The sequence below is a fragment of the Ornithodoros turicata genome, chromosome 1, assembly GCF_037126465.1.
Source record: "Ornithodoros turicata isolate Travis chromosome 1, ASM3712646v1, whole genome shotgun sequence".
Classification (NCBI taxonomy): Eukaryota; Metazoa; Arthropoda; class Arachnida; order Ixodida; family Argasidae; genus Ornithodoros; species Ornithodoros turicata.
Genome location: NC_088201.1, coordinates 5,119,065 through 5,134,003, shown reverse-complemented (window position 1 = coordinate 5,134,003; position 14,939 = coordinate 5,119,065). Strand labels below are relative to the sequence as shown.

The window sequence follows — 14,939 nt, the reverse complement described above, 5'->3', positions numbered from 1 at the left end:
CCTGTATAGCGGGTGCTAATAGCTAGCGACGTGAGGCCACCTCGACACAAAAGGAAACGAACCCCATCGACCAATCATCAGGGCATATAGTTTTGCTTGCTGAGCTCTGGTATAGAGTACCCCCAAAAAGCGGAGTTACCTGCTCATGGAAAACCTGAGTACTATCTAATATAATATATGCTCAGTTGCGAAAGCTTCGTAACACAGTGCTTTCCGCGTGGGCCCCTGGAGGGAGACATGTCGTGAAATCCATCATATATATACACTTATTTACAATCCATTTCAGTTATGTTATTCACAGTGTCCTTCTCATAAAGTGCAACTACAGCCCAAGAAGATGTCCTAACTCCACGGCCACGTTCCTTATGTCCGCTATACAAGCAATGAACAACGCGGCCGTGGACTCATGGGGTCACCAGCGCGACATCCAAACGCGCTCGCAAATTCTGGCATATACTTGACAGCGGACGCACATTGTCCTTGACTGCCACACCAGGGCATACAAGAAGCCAGGAAAAAAAGCTGATCTGGCGAGAAACGCTCCAGACCCGCAAGCACCACACGGCGTTCACGACGGAAGGCACGGTAAGCGAGCCGTAACGCAGTGCCACGCAGTAGTGATTCAGCTCCTTGACAATTTGCCTTGTGGTTAAACGCTTTGACAGCCACAGCGTCCGTGGACCAGACTCTTTGAGCTGCTTGTAGCAGTCTGTCCGCGAGGCTGGCGCCCAGGCCGCCCAAGTTGAAGGCTGGTGGCAAGGCGTCTTCGTAAAGTGGTGTCTGAAGTGCACCCGCTGGTACGAAGAGCGACTGTTCGGTGGGGCTGTACTGTGGTTCCAGGGCAGCTTGATTGGCTCCGGTGGAGTGTCCTGGACCTGGTCCTGCTCGCGTCAGTGCCAGGTATACCTGAAAAATAAATACACCGTAATGGTGCAGTGTTCAGGAGGAAATTTTAGGTTTGCTAGAACGTCTTTTAATACGGAAGAACGTGAAGCTCCACATGAGAACTAAAGGGCAACCTCCATGGAGCGAATGTACAGCGAAAAAGCTGCGAACTTCACTCAGCGTCGGACGCCCTGCGCGAGGCGTCAAAAATGTGAGCGTCCGCCGCCGATCTGCCCATGCCAGATATTTTCGCTCAGCGTCAGCGATTCCGGAAGCGTCAACTGCAGATGAACCAATCAAAGTGCTCTTCCGCTATACGAATCTACGCCAGACCGTCTGCACGTGGTCGTCTGCTCTCGTGAATCATCGTCATCGTCCTCTTCTTGCAACTGGATGCTGTCGTCTGCTCGCTGTTTCGTCAACTGCATCGTTAGAACGTGAGGCATTCTCTGCCAAGAAACATGTTTCCCTTTCGCAGTAGTGAATATGCCTTTCGGTACGTTACTGGTCGCATCTTTTCAGACAGTTGTTGGATTTAGTTGCAAAATTTGTGACATTAAATGCACTTTTTTGAGCAACTGATTTCACTAGGCTTTCACCTTATACCCTGGCAACAGTGACATCACAGCATGACTTCCCGACGCCGTCCGCTGGTTTTTCGCTCCATGGAGCTGGTGCCGGCGAACAACTGGCGGCGGAACGCGCGTGGCAGTCTGCCGCGCGAACTTCGTTGCAAAAATTCGCTCCATGGAGGTTGCCCTTTACGTGTTTCGGCAATGAGAAGGTAACATACCTGCATAAAATCCGCGGACACGATATCGGGAACCCGACTGTAAGCAGCGTCTAAGTCTGCAACGGTTCCAGGAGGTGTGGGCCCGATGAGCACCAACTGCCGTAGGGCCATCAGCGTCCGAGTTCTTTGCCGCGGTGGCATCCATCGTCCTCCTCGAAGACCAGTTAAAGCGGTGGCTCTCAGTGTCTCTGCCAGAGAGAGCACACGAGTGGCGGAGGCTTGGGTGGCGAAGTGACGAGCTACGAATGTGTTGTACGCGGCAGGCATAAGGTTGGCAGCATGCGCCAGACATGTAGCCCGTACCAGAGCAGGAGAGGGGCGCACCTCGCCACCGAGGACTTGCTCCAGTGTGGCACGGAAGATGTCGTACTGCGCATCCACATATTAATGCAGCCGATCATTAAGCGGGATATAAATTGCCTCTGAGGAAGCTGGCCTCTCCTCAGGCAAACTAAGGGCAAGATTAATTAGGCGCACCAGCAGCGTAAGTCGACCATCTGCGTGTACGCACGTTGACTGATGGTTCCACACCATCTATGGAATTTAGCTTGAGGCGCATTTTACATTTAACAATACCGGTATACCGGTACTGTGAACGAAAGCTGTTTGCCCTAAATATGGCTGCATATTAATTGCGTCCAACAAATTCCGTCAGCCAAGTGAAGAGCCTGTACCTGCGTAAGCGAGCCCAGAAGGCGGACCGTGTGCCAGCCGACGAAGTGGCGCAGTTCTTCGGAGTCCTGGTGGCGTTTCAAGAAAGCCCCGAGGTTCTTGAGCCAAGGCACATCTTGCACGACGACAGGTGTATCTTCTTGTGCTCCCGGAACTTCGGCCAACCAGTCAGCCAAGGAACCAGTCATCTGAGCCACCTGCGCCGCACCAATGGCGTCATAACCTTCCCTACCCCGTAACGAACAAGAACAAAGCTTACTCCAACATAAAGCAGTTGTAATGAAACTAAAATATACGAAAACGGCAGCTTTCGCGCTTAACCCCGGCCACACATTTCATCTTCAGGAACGAAATAACCATAAGGTGTCTTTGACATTCAAAGGCAGATAAATACGGCGATAACTGCGGCTCCCGAAAACAAATAGCTCGCTGCGAGTTTACTTCGTTCTTTTTATTGATTTATTCTTCCGCCGCTGATACCAAGAATCCTATATAGGGTTCCCTGTGCCGCGAAAAAAAAAAAAAAACACACACACACACACGCAGATTTCGGTTTTCGTCGCAGAAAAACGCGTATTTTTATCTTGGTCAGGGAAAAATCCAGATGTCATTGTGCATTTCATTGCAGACTTGAATGCAAACGTCACTGAAGTGACTTAGGATGCACTGCACAAATGCAGTAACTTGTACACACTGACACATATGCTCATGCTCCCGTAAGGATCTCAGGTGGCTGAAGACCACTGAAGTGGGACATCGACAACCTAGGATCGCGATATCGATGCTCCCGCCCTCATCGGCGCTCCGGAGCTTCTGCAAACTTGTTCAGGTCCCAAAGTCTCAAGGAGGTATAGGCTAGTTTTGTTCATCACTAGGAGGATGATATCGCAACATTTTTGTGCCGCGTGTGCGATGTGTGTCAGTTGATGACACAAACGCTACTATCGTAGTGTGTAGAGGTTAGCTGGTCAAAATAAAGATAAAATGGCCACGTCCAGGCCAGGACACATCCGGGGGGTTGTAGTGCTTCAGTGTTACAGTCTGAGGAGGGATTTGCGACAGGGTGGGCTTATACTCGGACCTACAAGCATTATTGCGTGGAACACTCGGTTATCCTGATATTTTAGCACGGTATTTGGATATTTTTAGCGCGTAAAATTAGGGTCCCTGCTGATTATGCTGTTCTTTCGAGAGCGCACGTGCTAGATCTAAAACAGAATGACCTTGACTCTGGTTTACTACTGGGTCTCCCAACTAGCGTAACAAATTAAATAAAATTGAATCGAATTGCCCAAGAATACGTGCCAGCCACATGCGGTGCTGTGGACACACGAAAAGCAATACCAGCATCCATACCAGGGAATGATTTCGAATGGTAAAGACATGGGTGGCTTTTGTCCGCATATTTTGGAAAAGTAAGGTCAGAACTGACGCCTTTTTGACGACATTCCTACAGAAACCCATGTAAATGTCGCGACTGTTGCAATCCAGGTAGCTGCACCACTGGACATGACGTTCCGTATCCCAGGGATATCCCAGGATTTTCATCTCGAGGGTGTGGGTGCCCCGTAGAGGGAGGGGGGGGGGGAGGGGTGACGCCCATATACCTGATGCTTCTGTGGCGTTTTTTGCCTTTCTGGCCGGTATTTCTTCTTTTTGTGTGTGTGTGTGGGGGGGGGGTTGTAGGGGGTACGAGGGAATTCTTTGCCGTATCTTCCCCTAGATTTCATGATGCAAGACGTTACCTGCCACAGGGGAAGAACTCGACTTGTCCTCTGTTTGCTCTCCTCCAGTTTCTCTCTGCCGAGTTCGTCTTGCAGCGTCAAAACGTGATGCACCAATTCGTGCGGGTCGCGTTGAGATCCCAGCACCAACGCGGCGACCCGCTCCACGTAGCTTGCCAGCGCTACCTGCGAGAAACCACAGACAACCCGTTGAAAAGCGTCGTCAATATGTAATAAGGTACCACGCATGAAGAAGTACATGAACCCTACGGGAGGGCGCATCCAAGTGTGACGCGTGATGTCTCGAGATCGCAGAAATAAGTAAAACCACGATTGTTCCAAAGTGTACCAGGAGTGGTGATTGACCGTCCTACACCGTTTTGGTATGCTATACTGGAAATCTGAGAGGCTCAAGTTAGGCTCACACTGGTCTCACTTGTCATTTCTACGTGCTCCAGCCTCAGATCATCAATTGCCATCGAGAACAACCTTGTTTTCATTGGGGAAAAAATTAGCCGGAGCTCTTTGACTGCACGTATAGCACATGTTTGTAAGTGGTCAAACGTCGCCACGCCAGTACTGGACAGCTGTTTTAAGGCCTTATTGGGCCATCGTCAGCAGTAAGCAGGCAGGCAACGTTTGAGCGGGTGCCGTCTGAAGGGCACATAGCACGTGATTCCTCCCGTCAGGGTGTGCAGCGGTTTCAGTGTAGTTTCAGTGGTGAGTTAGCACACCCTGACGGGAGGAATCACGTGCTACGTGACCTTCTGACACCATCCGCTCAAACGTTGCCTGTCTGCGTACTGCTGACGATGGCCTAATAGGGCCTTAAATGGAGACTTCGCAAGGATTCCAAAAAAAATTAGGTGAACATCATACCGAACACCGACCGATCTATTGATACCGAATGCAACATTCGCATTCATTTTGTGCGAGTAATTAATTCGTAAGTGATGACAATACCAAAATGAAACCAAAATGCAAAGCGCACAGCGGTTCGCCCAGAGGAAGATACACTGACGTCACCCAGCATTGTCGTCTGCTAGGAACGCTACGAAGCTTGCATTCTTCCATGCCGGATGACGTCAGCAGTGTTGCTTTCAGCGCCCTCTTGCTTCACAGAGGCGAAGCGCTCACTTGGTGATAATTCGTTCGAATAAAATATGGAAACGCGATATTTCGTATGTATGTTCCTCACATCCCAAGGGTTACTGCTATGTCACAAACTTTGTGGTGATTTTGTTGCGGAGTCCCACTTTAAAAACAGCTGTCCAGTACTGGCCTGGCGACGTTTGAGCAGTTACACACACTTGCTTTCATTGCTCGTCTAGGACCTGGTTTCCAGATAATTATAATTTCCAGCCATTAATAAGCTCGTATAATACTGCACCCACGTGGTCACCCTGCTCCAGAGGCGGTGGTAAGATGTCAGGTGCTGGAGCGACAATCAACGATGCATTGTCCAGAGTTCGGCTAACGTCCAGCAGCAGCGTGATCCTGTGTTGCAGCGAAAGCTGCAGAAGGCTTCTGAGAGGACTGGCAGGCACAAGCATGGGCCTCAGCGCAGCAGGCTCGCCACCTCCAGGGGACAATGAAGCCACACAGCTTTGGTACACAGCCACCACCTGGTGAAGACAGTGCTGAGTGATATGGACATTTTGTGGGAGAAAAGATATGGTATAGGTCTCGATCGTCAAGTAAGAAATATATCGGTCACAGCATCGAAGATTGGGTTAGATGGCGCTCTGTCGGATCGTCTAAAAGTCCAAGTATCATGATCTACGTTTGTATAGCATTTCTCTAGCCAATAAACAATAATGTACTGTCCAAGAAAAAATATATATAAAAGTATAGTAATAAGCTTCGCAATTGTTTCTTCGCCCCCTTTCGATAGTCTGCTTCATTTTAGTACCACGCATATTAAAGCAGAAAACGATTCCAATTATGAAATTATGACCGTCGAAAGGTAAGTAGACGTTGCCGATGTAGTAGACCCTGTGTGCAGCTGTTTGCTTTATCTTTTCCGTGATTTGTTTTGATGATTATTCCCGACTTAGAATACACACAACAGTACAGGGACGTCGTAGGGATTTCAAGGATATATGATCCTTCTAAAAGGTCGCTAGGAGTCTCCGCTGCAAACCCCGGAAATTAATCCTATATACGTCCAAATGCGGTGTCAGAATTTGAAGACAACAACTGAATTAATAACATAGATATAAAGCATCGCGAAAGCTTATCCACATGTGTGCATGTCTATATATATAGTATGTGTAATAACTGGGGCAACAAACTGTGTCCGTCAAATCGCTCTCGCACTACTGAGTGAGGTTCTCCCGTTACCGAGGCATTTCTCTGAAGCAACCTAGACGTTAGTACAACCCCTTATTTGATTCGAATGTGCGCCACACTACAGTCACGAAACACTCAGTAGCCCGGAGTTCTCTATACTTGTTTTGAGCTGTACCCTATAGTGCTCGTTGACTCCTGATACTGCCATTGCAGCACCGTTCATCGTACCTTGTCAAGCGCGGACTGCGCCCTCAGCGGCACACGGTAGGCAGTCCACGCGTAGTCGAGAATGCGCTCAACCCGGGCAGCGGGGGAGGTACCAGGCCAACTCTCGCAGACGAAACGGTCCAAGTCCTGGCACGGCCCAACGGTGCGGCTGAGCGAGATGTTGAGGGCGAGCGCGGCGGTACGGCAGGGTGTCGTAGCACAGCGCGAAGGTCCATGCAGGCCTCCGGGATTGCGTCGGCCCAGAGCTGCGGCTACGGCCAGCACCACCAGCGGCAAACCCAGCAACCCTGCGATGCCGCACTTGCCCCAGCTCCGTCGCTTGCATTGCTCCATCGGACTTGAGACGGGAATGGTGCACGCGCGTCCGTTCACGAGCTACACCACGTTGTTGGCGATCAGCAACCGAAGATATGCCAAGTTGGATGATGCATACAATGTGTTCAGCAGATCTTGCGCCAAGATCTCATGGTGTTCCACATCGTGCTTCCATTTTGAACAGGTTGCCGGCAAATGCCATATTTCCTAGTATTTTCGACATAATTCGTTAAATGAAATAGCCAGAAGACACAGGTTTACAAGATATTGATTTTAAGGGAGCATGGAAGGGATAAAAAAGTCAGGGGGGGGGGTAGAAATTAGGATGCATATTCGCACAAAAAGTACGAGCAGCAACGCGAAATCCTGGTCCACAAGAGAGCTTTCTACCTTGCGGGTCAGAAACGCCCAATCTGTGACGTCACGTCTTCCGCCCAATGAGTGAGGCGCGAAACTTCTTTTCTCTTTCTTTCCTTTTGCGGTATTTCGCGCCGCTCGGCCCGCGTCTGGTGGCACAGAGCAGTCGACCGGTCGTCATGCTCTCTCGCCGTAGCAGACAATTCTCGGCAGCCAATAAAAGTGCTCGGATGATCTGACATCACGATACACCAGAAGGAGCTGGGAGAGAGCGCAGCACTCCACTGACGAGTTTTCTCGGGACCTGCACGCATCTCAAATGGCATATTTTGTGTTCCTGAAGGTAGTATATACAGGGTGTCTCTGTTAAATCCCCGGGCTAAATAATTCGCAAACGGAATGCACCAATCGAAGAACTTTCTTTTTTTACAGGTGTCTTCAGCACTCCACGTTGCGAAGTAGGCTCAAGAACACGTAATTCATTGGTGGATAAGGGAGCGGAAGAGCGTTCTTTTGCCCTTCACCGCGACCAGCCGCGACAAAAATATGTAAACCGAAACCAATTAATTACTGCAACAAATGACCCGCTTCAATGGCGGATTATTCTCTAAAAGGTGTCCACTGAAGGCCCCAAAGGGGGTAGTGTCCATTTTAATGCCGACGGCGCCCTGATTTAGAAGTTATGTTTTTCAAAAAAAACTCATTTGAATTTTTATTTAAATAAGGACAGCGCCTCCCACTCATTCACACGGTGCGCAGCCTGTAGGTGGACTTGGACTTGAGGCCTTGTATGTGATTGTCCCTTCTATATTGTTCCAGCCTCAGAACATGAGTTCTCTCATGTTCAACATTTGCCGCTTGCGTCGATCCCTGGTCGTATGAATGTGTGCATGAGTGTGCAAAAAATGTAAGAGTGAAAGGAGGATGAGTGAGAGAGAGAGAGTGACTGGTTTGTCCCTTCAGATGACGCAACCTTGAAAGTCGCTGAGAAGGCGTGTTAGCTTAGCTCAATTGGTAGAGCCCTGGACCGGTAATCCAGAAGATGTGGGCTCGAGACGTCCTACAGCTGGCTAACCTTTTCAGTGACTTTCATCTTTCACTGTGGGTGGTAATTGTACAGATGCTTGTAAAACAGAAAGTTCTTCGATTGGTGTGCCCGTTCGCGAATTATTTAGCCCGGTATGCTCATATGACGGCGCGGCATAAGAAGGGTGTCCAAGCTAACGTGCACCGGGGTCTAAAAAACACACACAGGGTGCGTCATAAGCGAATGAACACTGCAGAATATTGTAAGGTGTCGCGTGTTCTAATCGCCTATATCTATTTTTATGATGGCTGATTAGTTAATTTGGCGAATTTAATTAGCTAATTTTTATTCATTCGTCCCTTAGGGCCGAGATACGAATTACAGAACGCTCGCGAACGTACAGAAGAACTATATAATACTCCATCCATGATCTGCGGAGAAGCGACCTTCAGGTGAGCTCTGACCCGATGCAGTGTTGTACTCGTTACCTGAGTAAAAAGTATCGAAATACCGATATCGATACTTCTGCCTTAAAGTAATCGGTACCGCTACCGTTACTAAAAAATAGCAACGCGATACTTTGCCAGATACAGTCAAACTCCTTTACAACGAAACTCAGGGGACAGCAAAAAAGATTCGCAGTAAAGGTATTTTCGTTAAAAAGGATGTCTATTATTGGACCTATAGGCTCCAGCGGGACCGCAAAAAAAATTGCTGTAGTGGTATTTTCGTTAAAAAGGTGTCCGCTATAAAGGAGTTTGACTGTACTTTTATTGAAAATGCGAAGTTGATGCAACAGACATCTCGTATAATAGCAAATTGGGAGAAGACAGTTTTGCAGTAACAGGACGTCATATATTTATTATGCAGTTCGGACACTCCGCTTGACTTTTATCGGCTGCTGGTTATCAAAGTCTTCTTTTGCTGTCCTAGCAGGCCGTGTGGTCTCTCCGGCAGCTGACAGAGGCCGATGTGACAATTACGTTACTGTCCGGTCCACACATACTGTGGCGTCCGATGACCAAGGAAACCTATCTGAAGTTAAGAATACCACAGTATATGTGAGCGTGACTCAGTGCGACACGGCAGCTTAGCAGTGGAATCCAGAGCGCACTGTCCAGGATTTGACCTCTGTTCGCTGACCTCAGCTCTTTTGTTGAGCGCAGCTTGGTTATTTCCTCCAGGTTCAAAAAAAAAAAAAAAAAGAAAAAAAAAGTGACAACAACAACGTACAACACTGCCTGAAGGTAGCAGATAATGAATGGGCCAGCGGCATGGCCGAGTGGGCTAAGGCATCCGCTCGTTGGTGGTAACCAAGGTCGTGCTGTAGACTGGGAGGTGGTGGGTTCGAATCCTACCTCCGGCTGTGCTGTCTGAGGTTTTCCCTGGGTTTTCCGAAGACTTTCCAGACGAATGTCGGCACAGTTCCCCCTGAAGTCGGCCCAGGACGCATACTAATCCCCCTGTCCCCCACTCCTTCCTGCTGTTCTCTCTCCGTCTGTCCACATCTGTACGCCGCTCATAGCCACTGTTGCTTCGCGGCGCTAACATGCAACCAAAAAAAAAAAAAGATAATGAATGGAGTACTTCTTCTGTACGCCTGAGAACTCTGGAATCGAGGCGCGCTCGCCCCGTGCCACGTCACTTTCGGATTTCGAGCGTATTCTTTCTTACCAGGAAAAAAGAAAAAAGAAAAAGAAACTCCACGCACGGCGTACCCTGTAGGAAACAATGTTCGATGTGCCCTCCATGCTCCGGACCTTAATCGCTTCATGGTCGTTACGGTCGTTACAAGCTAACGAGTGGCGGGAAATTCAAAAAGGCGGGCGGGAAATTTAAAAAGGTGGGCACGTGATAGAACACGCGCGCACGGCGCTCTTCGCGCGATACGTGAAGGCCGTGGTACACGTCACGCGCAATGTGTCACGTGCCCACCTTTTTGAATTTCCCGCCACTCGTTAGCTTGTAACGACCGTAACGATGATGAAGCGATTAAGCCCCCTGGTTCCTTACATGATTTAAGCGTTGATTTGTACGCCCAGAGAACTGAGGAAAAGAATGAATTTTTTCTCTGCGTCGTTGTTAGTGCAATAAAAGGATACTTCGGGATGATCGGTGAAAAAAATTGCTGCACATTAATTGTATAACATCAACTGTATACCTGCCATCAATTTGGTTTCTTTCTCGTGTGACGAATAATGCCTCAAATAAGCGAGCCATCAAACCGAAACAGGAATGTGGAGAGGAGGCGCAGAAACTTTCCCCCTCCGAAGGCCAACGCGTTACGTCACCCTGCATGGAGCGGACAACTACAGGTTTTCCCGGCGATTTTAATCCAAGTGCCAGCTAAATTAATCCATATGCCATGCAAACTTTATGGGGCATGGATTAATTTAGCTCGCACTTGGATTAAAATCGCCGGGAAAACCGGTAGTATATACCACGCCGGTCGTAGACACTGCGTTACATTCCCGAAACGAAACAATGGACGAAGATTCGGGATCAGATCACTCAGACACAGATAGAAAGAAACAAGGGTCATCTGCTTTCCTGAGAGTCAGGAAACAGCGCAGGAATGGTACAGTGAATCCCGTTTATAACGAACTCGACGGTCGTGTGGAAACTGTTCGTTATATCCTGAAATTCGTTACAAGTGGAGTCTCGTTACATTGAGTATAATATTGACGGTCGTTTACGATGTGTTCGTTATAACCGGAAATTCGTTATAAGTGGGGCCGTTGTAGCCGAGATTCATTGTACGACTAATGCACGGTGACACGTTGGCCAAGCAGAGAAAGGAAGAAGAAGTACTTCCCATCGACGTTCGGTGGGAGCCACACCTTTTCAAATTTCGAAAATCGTTTTTATGATTCTACCTTCGTTTTCGAGTGAGATATTTCACAATTGTGTTCAGTTCGTGTAAAATGATTGTGGGAATACCGCGAGCTTGAAATCCATTTGGTTCCGAAGTTGGTTGGCAGAAGTCCGTGGTTGATTGTGTTGATTTGTTTGCGGCATAATAACGCACACCGTCGACGCTGCATGTCTAGCAGCCACATACTACCTCGACGCACAATTGCGCATTCGTCGAACATTTATAAAACATATCTGATGCAATACCAACGGACCGTCTGGCTCGGTACGGAGCCACCACTCCTTTCTGTCCATTCTGTGCTTGTCACGAAACTGCGGAACACGCGTTTCATCAGTGCCTTGTGCCCGATACTCTATGGCACAAAGTTGAAGTCCTGTTCGGTGTGTCACGCATTCGGTGGGCTGTCATTCAAACGCTCTTTCAGCCTCCCGTCCCGCATCGCGATAGGAAACAGTTCCTCCTTCTGGCAGTTGAGATTAACTATCAGGTGTGGATTTCTCGCTGCATTGCAGCACAGGGTGGCCGCATCCGTAGTGTAGCAGAAGTGCTAAATCTTGTTCGAGCAGGGGTTCGTCGCGCTCTTCGTAGAGAGAGAGCTGTGCTGGGAGCTGTGCACTTTGCAAGACGGTGGCAGACATCTTCGGTCCTCTTTGAAGATGATAGAGGTACGTATGTGCTTCACGTTTAGGTGGCCAAGTACAGTGTGCCGTTGTCACGTTCGCAGCTTTCCGCGAGTCTTCGTTCGTTGCATGGTGACGTCCAGCACACATATTAATCTAGAGATCAGATTGCTCTAGAGTTGGCATCTACGTAGCCTTAGTTTAGTCCGTGTGAAACGTTAGAGGGAGCCAGTCTGTGTGGCTGGTCTTCCGCTCCGATGCCAATACAGGCCTGTCCAAAGGGGACTACCTCCATAGGTAGCTCTTCTGCTTGATGACAATACACACACCATACCTGTTGTTATACTGTAACGTAAAGTTAGTGTCTGTCAAAAGGGGACTACCTCCATAGGTAGCTCTCCTGCTTGATGACAATACACACCATACCTGCCCCTGTGGCCGGCCTTCCATTTGATGCCAATACACTATATCAGTATATCTCCATAGGTATCTCTCCTGCTTGATGACAATACACAAGGCAGAGTATTGTCTATCCATACGTAGTCGCGACCCTAATGCCTATACCGACCGGTATATCTACTACATTTACTACTACAGATCTATCTACTATTTCTACTACAATTCTAAATCGAGTTTCTCCAGTCCTGGGTTCTGTCATCCCTGCTTCACAGGCCTGCGCCGTCCCTGGGCGGTCCCTTGTGCTTCACACTCAGGCTTTGCGAGACGCCATTTATTGGGCTCATAGTCGCCACCAGTCGGCGACGCTGGTTTCTTTTGACCAGAACAAAGCTTTTGACAGAGTGAACCAGGAGTACATGTACCGGGTGTTGGGAGCTGTCGGTTTTGATCGTGCGGTGGTGTCTTGGATAAGAGCTCTCTATGCTGAGGCCTTTGCCTCCATTTGAGTCAATCGGGGAATGTCTGGTACCTTTTCCATCAAATCGGGGGTGCGACAGTGTTGTCCCTTATCTCCTGCATTGTATGCCATGGTCTTTAGCCAGCTCTCGGAAGCTCTCGCAACCTCGCTTCGTAGTCGTATGCTACAGGTGCCGGGTTCCGTGGCCCTTCCGTTGTTTGCATATGCAGATGACTTATCCTTAATCCTTAGCAGTGAGGACGCGATAGGCCAAGTGTTATCCATCCTGGACGCCTACGGTAGAGCATCGAACGCGCGGATAAACAGGGATAAGAGTGCAGCGCTCTTTATCAATTCAGTTCCCTCCGGTGCGTCTCCATTTGGGATATCTGTTAAAACTGAATTACGCATACTGGGATACTATTTCAATAGTCGGGCAATCGCAGTATCATCGTGGATGCGCATTCGCCTGCGTAGCATTCCTGTCCTCCGTGAATTGAAGGGTAGAGTATCGACGCATGGCGACGAAGCTCCCCAATGATTATCATAAAATAAAGTTGTTTTTCATTCTTTAGAGGGATACTTTGGAACGATCGGTGAAAAATTTGCTGCACATCATAGCTGGTGCATAACATCCACAGTATACCGGTGTGAGACAGTCTTTCGAGGTGAAAAACCTTTCGTGAAAGCAGGCGAAAACACGAGACAAGTAATAAACACATTTAATATTTACCCCATAATTTACTGTATTGCACTAGCTCTCGTGGGCGTCTGCTGAAAACGAAAAGGGAAGTGCTGGAAGGGCCTTTTGGCGGAACTCGGTCAGGTCAGGGCACCGTTTTCCGCCGTAAAAAAAACTGGCGCTACAGTCACAAACTTTTACTCGCATTTGGCATCTTACAAAAAATAAACAAACAACAACAACAAAAAAAAAATCCGATCCCTGGATCAGTGACACCCCCCGAACTTTTTCTCCTGTGTACCCCCTACAGGGGGTGCCCTTGTGAATTCAGCTTTAGACACATGTCGGTAATGATATGTTAAAATGACGTAACTATAACAATGACCCCCCCCCCCCTCCAATTTTTTCGACACCTCTCCATGTTTGGGATTCTGGATAAACCACTGCACAGATGGAAAGAAACAGAGGTCATCTGCTTTACTGAAAGTCAGGAAACAGCGCAGGAATGACATGACTAATGCGCGGTGACATTGGAGATTACCAGTACCAAGGAAAGAAAGTACAGTCAAACCCCTTTGCAACGAAACTCAGGGGACAGCAAAAAAAAAAAAAAAAAAACTGCAGTAAAGGTATTTTCGTTAAAAAGGATGTCCATTATTGGACCTATAGGGCTCCAGTGGGACCGCAAAAAAATTTGCTGTAGTGGTATTTTCGTTAAAAAGGTGTTCGCTATAAAGGAGTTTGACTGTACTTGCATGGGCGCTCGCCGGGAGCCAGACTTTTTCAAATTTCAAAAGTCGTTTTTTATGATATTCCACCTTCGTTTTTCGAGCGAGATATTTCGCAACTGCGTTCAGTTCGCGTAAATGATTGTGGGAATACCGCAAGCTTGAAATCCATTTGATTGCAAAGTCTCCCTGTTGAACACACCTGTTGAACACCTGTTGAACCCTGTTCCGCGTCGAGGTGCGGGAGGCTCGACTGTTCCTGCTGGCTCCTCCTAAACGCGTGACGTCCCCCGAGGACTATACTCGCTGGCGGAGGTGCTTCTCGGGCTGTCACACAGCTGGATGGGCGTCCGCATACGCAGTACTCGTGTTTTGCGCATGTATCTTTTCTGTAAAACTTGGAATGCAGGTTCACATATATATATATATACAGGGTGTCCCAGAAAACGTGTCATTGAATTATAATAAAAAAACTACGCCACCTAGAATCATGCGGTCAACGGCATTTGTTCTTATTAGGGTTTTGCCACCTTGTAAAGTTAATGCCATGTACCCCAAGTTTAATTATGCAAATATTTGCGAACTGAACTCAGAAATTTGCCAAGGGAAGGTCACTTTTTTACCCCACCAATATGAAGAGCGTGCCGAATTAACTCCAATTCACGATAATTGACAGTGATATTCACGAGCTATCCCATCGGAAAAAATAGCCGAATATCATGCTTTTCGGAGCACCGGACCATAACGCGCGATGTCTTTTTGAGCGCAATCGCTCGCAGTGCGACGAAAGGAGGTTCCGAAGCCAGCCCAAAGAGTGATAGTAGAAAAAGTAACAGTTCCTAAAATGGGGAGAGGGAAAGCATTATCCCAGCGAAAGTCGGACGT

At 48.3% G+C, this 14,939-nt stretch overlaps 1 protein-coding gene across 1 annotated transcript; it reads right to left on the bottom strand.

Moving 5' to 3' along the window:
• Window positions 1-243: 243 nt before the first annotated feature.
• Window positions 244-7,303, bottom strand: LOC135396797 (neprilysin-1-like). Its single transcript, XM_064627986.1, has 6 exons — window positions 6,595-7,303; window positions 5,469-5,699; window positions 4,096-4,260; window positions 2,353-2,547; window positions 1,679-2,047; window positions 244-906 (listed from the first exon to the last, which is right to left on the bottom strand). Exons 1-6 carry the CDS (start codon window positions 6,925-6,927, stop codon window positions 373-375), a joined length of 1,827 nt encoding a protein of 608 aa, XP_064484056.1. The 5' UTR covers window positions 6,928-7,303; the 3' UTR covers window positions 244-372.
• Between the last annotated feature and the right edge of the window lie 7,636 nt (window positions 7,304-14,939).